The 14,609-nt window shown below is 33.4% G+C and overlaps 1 protein-coding gene and 1 long non-coding RNA gene across 2 annotated transcripts; both read right to left on the bottom strand.

The window, feature by feature from the left end:
• Positions 1-1,551: 1,551 nt before the first annotated feature.
• On the bottom strand, positions 1,552-2,073 carry LOC112180168. The gene has a single exon (XM_024318672.2). It carries the CDS (start codon positions 2,020-2,022, stop codon positions 1,810-1,812), a length of 213 nt encoding a protein of 70 aa, XP_024174440.1. The 5' UTR covers positions 2,023-2,073; the 3' UTR covers positions 1,552-1,809.
• A 9,346-nt stretch (positions 2,074-11,419) lies between these two features.
• Positions 11,420-13,479, bottom strand: LOC112180325. The gene is made up of 3 exons (XR_005803724.1): positions 12,968-13,479; positions 11,931-12,529; positions 11,420-11,757 (listed from the first exon to the last, which is right to left on the bottom strand). It is a non-coding gene; the product is annotated as an uncharacterized LOC112180325 (long non-coding RNA).
• Between the last annotated feature and the right edge of the window lie 1,130 nt (positions 13,480-14,609).

Below are 14,609 nucleotides of genomic sequence, written 5' to 3'. Positions count from 1 at the left end.
CAAGGCAGTTTTAGAAAAGAGGAAAAATTTTCTTTTTTCTGATTGGAGGGCCGCACCACGATGTGGTGCGGGTGCCCCTACGCAAGAATTTCTCCTAACTAAGAGTACTAGCTATTACAGCTACTTGGTAGCATTTTTCTTCTTGCCTTGACTTGACATTTTCACAATGGAAAATGATTTGTGGCCTCAATGAGGCCTAAGATTTGTGGCCTCAATCTTAGGTGTCATGCCATGTCATCTACACAAATCACCTATTTGTCAAATCATGCCACGTAATTTTTGAGAAAAAGACCATCTTATCCTTCCAAAATCTAATGACTCTAAATTATTTTGGCTTTCTTCTAAAAAAAAATGGCTTTCTTTCATTTCTTTTTCATTACACTCATGCTTAGATTTAAATAACAATTTTTTTTTCTTCAATCAAGAGTAGAAAAAATTTCATGAAATTTAGTCAATAGATTTGCACGTACATTTGATTAACAGATTTGTATAACACATGTATATGAATTCAACCTTTGTTGGGTTCCTGCAAATTTTAAAAATATAATGTGAAAAATACATATTCATATAATTGTATTTATTCTTTTGTTCATTGTTTTCTCTTTATGTAGCTAGGGTTTAAAAGTTAGATATGAATTTATTATTTTTTGTTTGTCTTTCCCTTATATTTAGATTGTAGATGTTAATTAATGGTTGCTAACGTGTAATTTTTTCTTACCTCTTAATTTAGACATAAGTATTTCCCAAATTCAATTTACTAATGCTATATTTTTGTTGATGAAATTAATCAATATTTGGAAAGAAAAGTTAACGTCTATTTCTTGACACATAATTCAATATATTAATGCCATTTGGGAAGAAAAATTAAAGGAAAAAATTTAATTAAATGAAGAAAAATATTGATCAAAGAATCTGTAAACATATCCCTTAAATTAATATATAATTAATAGCTGATATTTTTTTTCACCTAATTAAATTCATTAATGTAATTGATTCACCTCCTAACATCTAAAAGGAAATGTAAAAGGGTAAAGTTGGTGTTGAAATAGTATGATGTGGCAAGATATATTATATGGAATTGAAAATAAGTTTTTATTTACTTACATGGCATGACACCTAGGATTTGAGGCCACAAATCTTAGGCCTCATTGAGGCCCTATATCATTGCCCTTTGACAATATGGCTTCAATCCCTTTAAGATGTCCTTCTTAGGAGAAATCTTCGATGAGTGACTTTATTTGCATGAGTTCACAGGTGATTGGAGTTTCGAACAATGTTGCTATACCATTTGAAATTAAATAGGAAACTCGATATATATGATCTAGTTATTTTGACGAAATCCATATTGCGGGTGTCTCCTCGTATCCGTAGTCGTATCTACTAGTTCGAGTAAATTAATCAGATTCAACAAGTTTTTTTTTTACTTTATTTATCAGAATTAAACACAACATGCATGTAAATTAGACGGTGAAAATTCTTCAATTATAAATTAGGGATGTCGATCGCTTGGCAAGTTGGCATGCAAAAGTTCCTTCAGTGTCGAGCATATGTACTAAAATTTCACATATATAAATTAATAAACTGAAGAAAGAGTTACAGATACAAATACATGCATATGGAATGAATTATTAGGCTAATTACAATGAAATTCTTACTGACCATGTTACAAGAAGAAGAATGAAAAGTAACGATGAAATAGTACTAATTAATTAACGGAAGGATATATTCAAACTAGCTAGCTAGCTAGCTAGTTTTAACATCAGTAATTATATATCTATAGCTGTATGTAATTATTATTTGATCGATGAACTATGGATACGAGGAGGGAGTGCAGACAATACAAGCCAGCAAGAGAATGGCGGTGGAAGCGCCGTCCTCTTCGAGATTGGAGCTGCTCCTCTTGAATTTGCAGACCTTTGCTTTGTTGATATTGCAGTTGTACTGTATCTGCTTCTGCTGCTGCTGCTGCTGCTGCTGCTGTTCTTGCCTTCTCTTCATTCCTTCTTCCACTTTAGAAACCATTTTTAATTATCTCTTCGAAACGTGATTGAGAGAGAGAGAGAGTGTGTGTGTGTGTGTTTGCTTTCAGGAACATGCACTTGTCCATTTATAGACTTCAGCTAGCTAGCCATAGCATCTGTGATTTGCTAGTACCAAAGTGCCCTTTGTTTTGGTTTAGTTTAGTTATAAACTTAATTAATTACTCTGATCGATTGCCTGCTTTTAAATTTTAAGTAACTAGCTCTTTACTATCATGACAATTGGAAACTACTTCAGATACAATGCTACTATGCATGTGGGGAGAGTTCGGCGGCCCGGCCATCAAACATGTTTCTTTATATATATCTACTCACATTTTTATTTTTTTGTAATACTGAGTTTATTAATTATTATCACGTGCAACCACTTATTTCTTAGTCATCATAAATCACTAGAATGTGTTTAGAAATTTAATTTTTCCCATTTTTTTCTATCTATTCTTCTTTTTAGCATGAAAATGCCTTCATAGAGAGAAAAGAAGAAGAAATTAAATGTGTACTAGTAGCCGAAGTAACTCCACATGGTAGACAGCATAAAACTTTAAACTTATCTATCGAAGATGGTACTTCTATTATGCAGGTAATGTTCCAAGTTTGTAACCATAAATATATATATATATATATATATATATATATGTGTGTGTAAAATAAATGATTGCAAATTTTATATATATATATATATATATATATATATATATATAAATATGATTGGGAGGGGAGAGGACAAAGTTAGAGATAAGATGTATAGAAGGTTACAAATACTTTCTCGATGTTCTTAATTAGTTAGTTGACCAAGCTCATGTGATGAACTCTAAGCGCATGTATATATTAGTTTAAACCTGACATGATTTTCTATCATCTTGTTCTATATTTCTATATTTTGAGTACAAGTTAGCACGGTATCAAAACCTAAATTGAGTGGATCAATAAACTCAAAAGTGTACCTCTTATTTTGAAAATATCACTAAACAAACAATACTCAACGTCAAATAATACACACTAATTAACCGTTGAAATCACAAGCCATATATGAATTGATTTATTTTTAGAAACAAGTGAACAATCTTGTATTATTTACAAATTAAGTGATCATAATAAGTACCAAAAATACAGTATCATTACTACATCAAAAGATCGAGAAAGAAAGAAAAAAAAAAGTTTCAATTCTTTCTCCTACCTGAATGATCATCATCCTTAACAATAATATATATGTTAAAATTTTACAGCTACAATTTGCATGGCGATACGGCTACTGAAAAGATCAGTTGGAACAATGTTCAATCATAGCTAGCTATTAGCAACTAATATAATGATTGATCTACCTAGTTAATCCTTAGCTGTATACAAACTATATATATATATATATATATATATATAAACAAGCTTACAGCTAGCTTAGCTAGAAGTACATAGTTCTTAATGACAATATATATATATATGTGTGCATATATGTATAAATGCTAGAATCTACATAATGGAGTTGCCTTGTATTCTACTGATCGATGAACTAAACATTTACGTACGAAATGAAAAGTATAAAAACATGAAAAATATATGAAATGAAAAGTATAAAAACATGAAAAATATATGAAGAAAATGTAATAATGGGCAACCTTAGGACCCTACTAAATTTGGTCATTATCGCATTCCATTAAGTAGTGGAGCTCGATCATGTGCAAAACCCATGTGAGCATGTGTACATGTTCTATTATTCTTGTCTTTTTCCGGCCATATAGGTCCCAAAGGTTTTCTTCAATTATCTACAACATGAGATAACTACATATGTAAGGCCTTTAATTTCATGACTTACATGTCAAATATAATCTTTCTTACCCTTTCATCACGCGCGCCTTAAGTGTCTTTATTTGTCAAAATACTCGATCTCAAAACTTAAAACATATAATAAATTTTAAATATAAACCAAAAAGATGATACATGATACGCCAATTTGAAGAGAGATATTTTTTTAGAGCAATTAAACAAAAAAAATATCGAAAATGGCAGTGTACCAATACTTTTAACTAATCTACGTCAACTCCTGCTATTGAGCTTCCGTGATGAAAGATCTTCTCCATCTTTGAGGATCCTAATATTCCGACTTGTAGAGTAATTTACTATATATCATGAAATTAATTAGAATCTTTATAGTCAAAGAAGATTAGATGTAATCACCCTCAATAAGTTCACAGTATATGTCATATAACTATTTGATTATGCAATTAACCAGCTAATTGTCATGCAGCACATGAGGTTTCGTTTAAAAATATCTTGGTATACCTCCATATCGAGTTATAGGGTCTTTCCCCTCAATTATACAATACCGTCCTCAACGTTTTTCATAACTGATGATTGGTGGTAGAATATAGAATATTGTCCAGTAGATATTTCTAAACAAAAAAGAGCCACGTACATAGAAACTGCAAGCAAGCATTACATACATACCCATTCATCAATTTAATTTCATTTAACACCATGGAGGGTCCAAAGTGAACAAAGTTGATAAGTAGCTAGATGGGAATGTTTTTGTTTATGAAGGAAACAGACAAGTGATGGAATTACATGCTTCATGAATTGAACCCATGATTCTGAGCAAGCAACATATATATAGGGCCATATTTTCCAGAAAATGGGATGTTGGCTATTCTGAGAACAGGCCATTTCAATTGCTTGGTTTTGAGTCTTTTGACCACTACTTCCATTGCAGAAAGTGTTTATAGACATTAATTATTGTCTTTAGAAGAGCTTAATTTCCTTTAGTTCTTGAAGAGCATGCATTTTAAAACACAATTGGTCATTATAGAGTGGATCTTTGTTTTCCTGCATACCTAGGACTAATGTTTCATGTATTATGCATGTATAACCAAAATTCTGCCTGCCCTGCGCTGCTGGCTCTATGATTGGTATTGAGTATTGACTTGAGTCTTTCATTTTTGGTGCTATTGGATAATCTAAGCAAGCGACATACATACATACATACATACATATAGACACAAATACATTTGGGGTAGGACTGCAGGAGAGATTCATGTGACGTCGTTGATCCCTTACCCTGTCCTCCAAGTTTCACTAAATTTCAAAATTTTCAACTCCACCAACGATGGTACATGCAATAGCAAACAATATATTTTTCAATTTTCACATGCTTCACTAGAAACGATATTGTGATTAGTGACACCTAATGTGAAATTTTTAGAGTTCATCGTTGATAGTTGAAATATGGACCCAAGAGACCCACCTTATTTTCTCAAATTTAAAAATAAAAATAAAAAAACTGTTCTTTTCTTTTTCTTCTCTGCCTATGTAATTAATATAAATACGCTCCGTGCTCAAACGATGATGCAAGACTTTATTCCCAGTAATCGTCTTAAATATTTCACGAAATTTTGAAATTACAAAAAATCACAAAGTATCGCTTAAATTTCATGCATTCAATATTTTACTCACTCACTTTTGAAAATACACTTTAGTAATTTAATTTAGACTCTCATCTTACACTTTGGTTATTCTTTCTATTTTTTTCTTTAATACTGATCACCTAATTTGCCGCACGCCTTCTTTAATTTAAGGCCAATTTCATCACTCACTTGTTATAGTATTGACCACGAGAAGACGTTTATTGGGCCAATTACGAGATCATTTTTAACGAGAAAATAGACTGATAACCAGAGTGTAAGATGGAGTCTAATCTAAGCTGAGTGACTAAGATGATATATTTTATAAATGAGTAAATGTCAAATGAGAAATGATTGAGCAATCATTTATGATATTTTTCTTTTTGAATCTGCCAATTTCACTTTTTTACAAAACATGGCAATGTTTCTTCAATTTTGGTAAAAAATTCTCGATGCTTAATGTAATTCCTAAAGATCAATGTTGGTAGTTGAAATATCTATTGACCTAAGAGCATTTTTCAATTGGGAGCTTCTATTCATACCTTTGAAATTGGCATTTAGACCTCCTCACTTAATACACTTTTTAGAAATAACCAATATGTTATTTGCACCTCCCTAATTTTCTCACAATGCCCATTATCTAATAAAATCTATAAAAGCCTCTCTTTTTTTTTTTTTTGAAAGAGAATAACCTCGGAGTCCATGCCCATGAATCAAAATCGCCCACAATAAGCATGTGATCCTTGAATTCAAGGACATGCGGTATATATAATTTTCTGTAGTCAGAGCGTCTTGATACGTTTACATACTAGTCTATAGTGAGGGCTTCTCTTCTTCTCCGTCAAATCTTTTCTTTCCTCTGCTAGATCTCTAATTTATTTCTCTAGAACCTTTCTTTTCTTTCCAAAAGTATGATCCAACTCTGCTAGCTTTTCTTCAAGTTTCTTGTCAATAGCATTTGGCTTTTCTAACAGTTTGTCATCTTTCTGTTGTAAAAAATATGGGACAGAATTCCTGTAAAATAAAAACACAGAATAATATGATAATATCTTGGGAAATAACAATAATAATATAGATGAGAAAATAAAATAAAGTAAGAAAATAATATATTATATAGATTTTTATATAGGAAAACTTATCGAGTCGAGGCGTGCAAGCGCACTGTCCTAAGATAAGATTCGTCCCCTACTGTACAGGGTTGAATGACGAACTTCCCCCAAGACACAATAACTCTTCGAGCTCCGTCGTGCAGCTAAGAAGCCCCATTGAACTTTTATCACATGTGCACTCAAAACGGTGTATAAGTAAAGTATGTATATATATAGTTTGTAAGAATATCTTTGGTAGAGGTATTTGGCTAGAGTGGTTGCATTATGGTGGGTTATACCATCATGTATACCCTCATTATCCGACAATCTAAACTCCCACACATGTGCATGTTTCATGTCTCACCATATGCCTTCCAACCATAGCCACGTACCCTTATATAGGGCACACTTACCATACCATCAATAACCTCATTAACCATATAACAGTAAAATAATAATCATATATTTAAAACATAAAACCGTTAAACCATAAATAGAGAAATAAACACAAAATAAAATAACCCCCAAAATAAATAAATAAATAAAATATATTTTAATTTTAAATCATAAAATTTCCAACAATCCCCCACTGATTTAAAATTAAAATAAAATCATTTAAAACAAAATAAGTGAGTGCTTTTACTGTGCAATCGGCATAGGTACCTTTCGGGTTTGAACCTAGCTTAGTGTGATAGTCTCCATTTGAGGAACCAAAGTGATACAGTCTTGAACTTTGATACCTTTGACCAAATTTCAACATATCACACACACAGTACGTATAATTAGATAAGTTCGCATGTTGGCACATTTATGGCCGTGCACGTATCTTGATTCTCATGAGAGTATTAGAGAACAACCCAATTCTCATTGTCGCGGCCTCACGAACAACTCTCACTTAGGTGAGTTCTCAAAGGGTACGTGTGCCGGACCCCGCGCGAGTTTTCCCGTCTCGAAACTCATTCAGGGTATCATTGTTTTCCCTTCCTAACGTCACATTTAATATAGCACCTAATGCCTTAGGGATGCACAGGATAATATCTCTTTTAGATATATCCTTAAAATTTATGTGTGCTATATTTGAGTCACGCAATATGGATTAATTCTACCTCATTGAACTTCCTTCATGGGATATCCAATCACAGAAGTTGGATTACCTCCCTAGGTGACTCCCTTATGGGCTTAAGCACATCCCCCTTCAGCAATTTTATATATATAGTCTCCTCCTCCGCGAGGCATGTTTATATGACCTTTGTCATATTATATTTATTTTATTTTTCCTTTTCGGTTATATCTTACTTGTCACTTTAGCTCGCAAAAGCTGCATTTTAATTTGTGCAAGCCTCAAATAAACCATCAACCACAATTCTCACAGGAGTGTTTTCCCTCCATATGAGAATAAGATAATTTATAACTCTGCACTAATTATTTAATGATCATGTAAGATAAATCATTGCGAGTGTTACCCCCACATTACCATAGGGCATTTAAAAATATCATTGAGGTAAATAGTAAATGATGACTAGAAATATAGATCATAACCCCCCACATTACTTGATATTAAATGTTCTTAAAGACATGTATATAAATATTTACAGGAGTTATAGCTAGAGCTTACCCCCACATCACCACGATAGATGCTCTTCATGAGAGAATAGTAAATGCTAAGAGTACTCATAACAGAATTAGATATATATATATATATATATATATATATATATAAGACCAACAGTAATAATAAGCATTAAAGAATACTAATGAAATAGTTAAAATTTCAAATAGTAACCCCCACTATTGAAATTAAAAATAACTTCTTATTGACTCATTAAAGAAAAAGAAAATCTTCTCACGAATTGAACTTACAAGTATTGTAGGAGCATTCTTGTTTATGAGATAACTTGTTGCATTTGTGTGCACATATGCACTTAACACAATATATTGTAGCATATGTATAACTTATAATGTGTATATAAACTTAAATTTGAGAGTAAAAGAAAACATACCATCACTATTTCTTTCTCTCCGCAATAACTCAGGAACCCAATAAATGTTACAGCTAATAACTTAACTAAATTTTAATAATGAGACAAAATTAATAATATCACCACAATTTGAAGCAGCATTATTTTAGATATGAAAGAAAAGATAAGTAATCATTAATTATGATATGCAACTCGAATGAAATATATGCTTCTCCTCGAAACAAAAGGCTAAGGTCATTTGTAACTGACCTGATAACATATAAAGCGCTACAATAGACTTTATCGCATTCATAATATAATTGATATTTTCAATGGTACGCTGTACGCAAAACAATTACTAGTATGTATGTAAATACAATGGAATAACTCATAAAATCAGTAATCAAGTACGTACCTCAAGTAACAACGTTTTATATATTATAGGCAATATCAATTTCATATAACAGTCAACAAATCATAAGTATAGCCAACCTGTTCTCATGGCAGGTTAATTGTCATTGCAAGCAAATTTAATTTTTTAATATGACTTGATGGAAAATAAGCTTATATATATAAACTTAACTGTAACATGCACATATACGTACCTGCTTGTTGGCTACTAACATATATGTATTTTAATCACTATCTTTTAATTTGCTTATGTATGGGAAAGAACTCATCTGCATTAAATATGAATTTATATGCCGAATGATATAATTGTAACTACAAAATGATAATATGCAAAAAACATATATTTCTTACCGAACAAAAGTTAGTATGTCGTAGAAGTGGTTTAGGATTCCTTCGTCATGGTAGAGGCTAGTGTATGTATATTGCGTCACTAATTCCTCCATCAACTTTGACATTTGAGAGATTTTTCCTATCAAGAATTAGTTGATATTCAACTATTAATTAGTATACATGCAAAGCAAAATGCAATTAGCATATTCAAGGCCAATATAAACTAATAATTGAAAGAAAAATATTAAGGTATTCATAAGTTGAGAAATAAAGAAGAAGCCAAATGTGCGATATTGATTATGACTCCTCGAACTTCATATTGTCCGTCTTTGTCAGAAATTCCCCTCGAATCTTCTCTTACATTGTTGTAAAAAATATGGGACGGAATTCTTGTAAAATAAAAACACAGAATAATATGATAATATATTGGGAAATAACAATAATGATATAGATGAGAAAATAAAATAAAGTAAGAAAATAATATATTATATAGATTTTTATATAGGAAAACTAATCGAGTCGAGGCGTGCAAGCGCACTGTCCTAAGAGAAGATTCGTCCCCTACTACACAGGGTTGAATGACGAACTTCCCCCAAGATACAACAACTCTTCGAGCTCCGTCGTGCAGCTAAGAAACCCCATTGAACTTTTATCACCCGTGCACTCAAAACTGTGTATAAGTAAAGTATGTATATATATAGTTTGTAAGAATATCTTTGGTAGAGGTATTTGGCTAGAGTGGTTGCATTATGGTGGATTATACCGTCATGTATACCCTCATTATCCGACAATCTAAACTCCCACACATGTGCATGTTTCATGTCTCACCATATGCCTTCCAACCGTAGTCACGTACCCTTATATAGGGCACACTTACCATATCATCAATAACCTCATTAACCATATAATAATCAAATAATAATCATATATTTAAAACATAAAATCGTTAAACCATAAATAGAGAAATAAACACAAAATAAATTAACCCCCAAAATAAATAAATAAATAAATAAAATATATTTTAATTTTAAATCATAAAATTTCCAACACTTTCTCCTTCATGTCATTGAATTCTTCTTGATCATCATCATCATCAACAACAGCTCTGGATGATTTTTTCTTTTAACAAATTACATATAAGTTATTGACAAAATATATATGACTTAACAAATACATCCTTTAAAGATGGAATTAAACATATAAGGATTAAATATTACAAATAAGGACAAAATGCTCTCGACTTGCCACATGTCATGAGTTAATTTACATTTTTACTCTTAACTACTTCTTTTGACTTCTAATCACTTTTTAAAGATTAATGGTGCATTTGGGGGGGGGGGGGGGCTTTTTAGCTCCCCTGCTTATAAGCAACGTGAAGAGAAGTGTTTGGTAAATCAGCTTCACGCCTGCTTCTTCTAGAAGTCATGGCTTTTAAGCAGGAAAAGCAGAAGTCAGGGCACCCTTGCTTTTAGGCTATGTTTGGTATGGCTGGGTTTTTTAGAAAAGCTGGCTTCTACTTATTTATGAGAATAAGTGGCTGAAAAGCAAAGCAGCTGGGTGCTTGGTAAACTGGCTTTTTATAAGAGCTGTTAGTGGCAAAAGCCGTGGCAAAGTGTTTGGTAAACTCAAACTGGCTTGTGCTTTTTATTTGTGGAATGACCAAATCGGACATGAGAGATTATTTTGCTTTGATTGTTGGGTAATACAATGTTGTTCAAATGCTCTTGTTATTATTTTTAATCTTTATTATGTCCTTATTAATTTTTGTTAACTTTCAATTTTTATAATTCATTTATGTTACCCTTTTTTTTTTTTTTTTTTACAATAATCCCTTTATGACACTTCACAAAACCTCACTCTCCTACTACTCTCATCTCATCGCTTAATCTTACTATTGCACTTGTCCAATCCTGCTACTGTTCACGCTGCACTCATATTCGTCTAGTTCTGCTACTGCACTCTTACTCGCATTATGCTACTGTATTTCAACGCTAATCCTGCATTCCTACTAATGCATTCGTCTAATCCTGCTATTGCACTTACTGCACTCATGCTGGTCCAATTCTGCTACTGCACTCGTCATCCCCTAATCCTGCTACTGCACTCTCTACAGTCACGCTCATCCAGTTCTGCTACTGCCCTCGTACTCGTGTTCTGCTACTGCACTCGTCATCACCTATTCCTACTACTGTACTCGTCCAATCCTGCTACTGCACTCATCCTCGTCAAGTTCTGCTACTCGTGTTCTGCTACTACACTAGTCATTGCCTAATCCTGCTACTGCACTCTTCCAATCCTGCTAATGTACTCATACTCGTCCAGTTCTGTTACTGCACTTGCACTCGTGTTCTATTACTGCACTAGTCATCGCCTCATCCTGCTACTGCACTCGTCCAATCATGCTACTGTACTCACTTCAGTCATGCTCATCCAATTCTGCTGCTGCCTTTGTACTCGTGTTCTGCTACTACACTCGTCATCGCCTACATTATCTTCTTTCTTGCCCTTTTTGTTTTTGTTTTTCTTTGCTTCCAAGTACCTGAACACAAAAAGCTGGTCATTAATCCATAGACGATGGATAACATGCTTGACCTGATCAATGCAATGTTGCAATAGCCTAACAAAACTGCAACCTTTTCACTTTTGCACGCTATTCTCATTAACACACCACCCAAATTCAACATTTGAAAAATGGGATACAAAAATACATACTTTTTCTTGCGCTCCTTTCTTTTCAAACGGCCTCCCGATTGCTCGAATGCTTCTGCTTCAAATCGAATGTCAAGCACTTGCTTTCGCTTTCTTTTCTTCTTTTTCTTCTCATCCGAATGTTGAGGTGCAACATTCTCAGCATAATCTCCATCTTCCATACCAGTTTCTTCTACCCCCACTTCATCCTTTTCCTTCTTCTATTTAAATAACCATTGTATCATGCATATGCAACAATGGAATTGAATTGAATTACAGTTTTTACCCGAAATATAGCTTCAAATTTCAATCCCCTCCGAACCACACCAAACCTAAAACCCAAACATTTAAATACAAGAACAAAACACAAGCAATCAAGAACTAATACAGTAGCAAATACTTCACACTTAATACAAAACTAACGCTCCAATCTGGTGTTTCGATTATGAGTTGGAAAGGTATCTGTCAATATATGATATGGTAAGATAAAGGGTGTTTGAAACAAACTTGTATTCCTCCACAAGCTCCACCAACCAATCCACCAGGACTTCTAGCATATGTTCTGAAATACAATTCTGCACCTTCTCCATGTAACCACATAAAGGTCTATTCTTCCCCTCCACCTGAATCACACACCACCATCAGCTTCACCTTAAATACCACTATGCTACCAAAATTGTTTGCATAGACAGAAAACAAAAATCTGATAAAAAAAAGTTCAAACTCATTTCGACTATTTGAGCTAAGCTTCTTCTGCATTCAATGACCAAAACTATCACTAATCATAAATAACCATATCCATGTTAAGTGAACTAATGAAAGCAAAAATCTGCCATCCGGATTTGGTATATCTGAAACTGGATCCTTATGCATCATTTCCCAGATAAAATTTGAACACGAAAAACAATGATTCTAATATTATGAAAACCAAATTCTGATCCATTCCAGAACCCTAGAGCCAAATGCAAAATTCAAATCACCAAATTCTAAATCTCAACCACAAAATCCATATACCCAATTGAGAATTTGAAATACTATCAAACTCCAAATCAGAAAACTACCTCCAATTTATGAAGATGCTTATACATAGAAAAAGAGTAAGCACATTTGAACGGATCAATCGAGCTTACACCTATCTCCGTCTTGAGTCCCTCTTCTTCTCCTTCTGCGACTCAATTTTCTGTTTCTTCGGTGCCGATTTCGAAACCGAAACGAGATCCAGCGAGTTGGTGATCTCTCATAATACTGGTCGCTACTTCTTGTACGCTGGAGCTTTCAGAGCCTTCGCTGCCGAGGCTAGCTTCTTTGTCTAGCACGTGGTGTAGACACTAAAGCAGAAACCATGCTCCTGGAATACCTAGATTGAGGGTTTTTGGCATGGCGGGAATTGAATTCCCAGATACTGACTGAAGATTCAGGATTCCGTCCTTCATCGCACGGGAAAGCTGAGACCAAAAGTAGATCGGTGCTGACGAGACGAACAGACGCCGGCGGTTCTCCGTCATTTGGTCGCCTAAAACAGAAATTTCGGTCGGGTTGCTGGGTCTCGAGAATGGTCGAGTTGTCTTGTGCTTCTCTGTTTTGGGGTGTTGGAATTGGGTCAGTGGCATACGCTTAAATATTTCATCAAACCGAATATTTTGGTCATTTTCCATTAAAATTTGGAGTCAGGCTTGTATCATTTGGCTCTTGGGCCTTGGCTCATGTCCTTATTTGTATAAATATTTTTGAAAGTGGGTTTTCTGTGTTTACATCTTTGGTCATGTGCTACTATGTAATTTTTTTTCTTTTTTCTTTTTCAAATCCAGCATCTTCTAGAAGATCAAATGAGGGCTTCAGTTGTTCCTGAATGATGACTACATAGTTAGCAGGATCATTTGGATCATAGGCTTCCGAGAAACAAAAACAATCCCATGAGATTTGATAGCTCAAAGCTATTTGCAACAAAAAAAAAGTTTATGGGGTTTTGCCATTTAAATTAGTTGGTAGGAGGGTTATGGAACTCTTTGAAACCCAAACAACATCACCATAATTCATCAAAATTATATTCTCAGTTAGCTTTCCTATGTGGGATTGTTTCTAGATTTTCATTGTTTTATTGACGTTACAAAAAAAAAATCAAAAATCAAAAATCAAAGCAAGAAGAAGACTAGGGGAAAGTTTATTTTCTCCCCAAAGAATCTTGGCATCCTATCAAGAAATGTTAATAAACGAAACAAAAACCACATAATTTCTTTAAGTCGAAGACTACTGTTGTTTGTAGAGGTAAGAAGAATTTTTTTCTTATTCTCTTTATTGGTAATTTAACATGAGTTGACAAAGTCAACTATCACTTGAAAAAAAGAAGAGGTCCAAATGTTAATTTGGGAGGTATGAATAGAACCTCCCTCTTCAATTTTGACAATTCCTCAAATTTTTAACCTTATACATCCATTTTTAGACTTTCCTACTTCCCTGAAATAGGGTAGATACAATTTTGAATTTAGGTCAACTTTAGCCATAGTGATGAATGGGAGGGGATCTCATACCATACTCGTCGAAAATTTATCCCTAACTCAGGCCAATGTTTCCAACATGTAAATCACTCATTCAAAGTGTATATTTTCCGATCCATAACCCTCTCTCTTTATCAAATAATAAAATTTCTATATAAGCGATAATGTAGTAATGCCATTTCCTTGATTATAAGATTATTGACTTGCA

This window comes from Rosa chinensis, chromosome 7, assembly GCF_002994745.2.
Source record: "Rosa chinensis cultivar Old Blush chromosome 7, RchiOBHm-V2, whole genome shotgun sequence".
NCBI lineage: Eukaryota > Viridiplantae > Streptophyta > Magnoliopsida > Rosales > Rosaceae > Rosa > Rosa chinensis.
The sequence above is the reverse complement of the archived record's forward strand: the minus strand, read 5'-3'. Positions and strand labels throughout refer to the sequence as shown.

Excerpts from the sequence above, each read along its gene's own strand:
- LOC112180168 (XM_024318672.2), bottom strand. The coding sequence starts at position 2,022 with ATGGTTTCTAAAGTGGAAGAAGGAATGAAGAGAAGGCAAGAACAGCAG.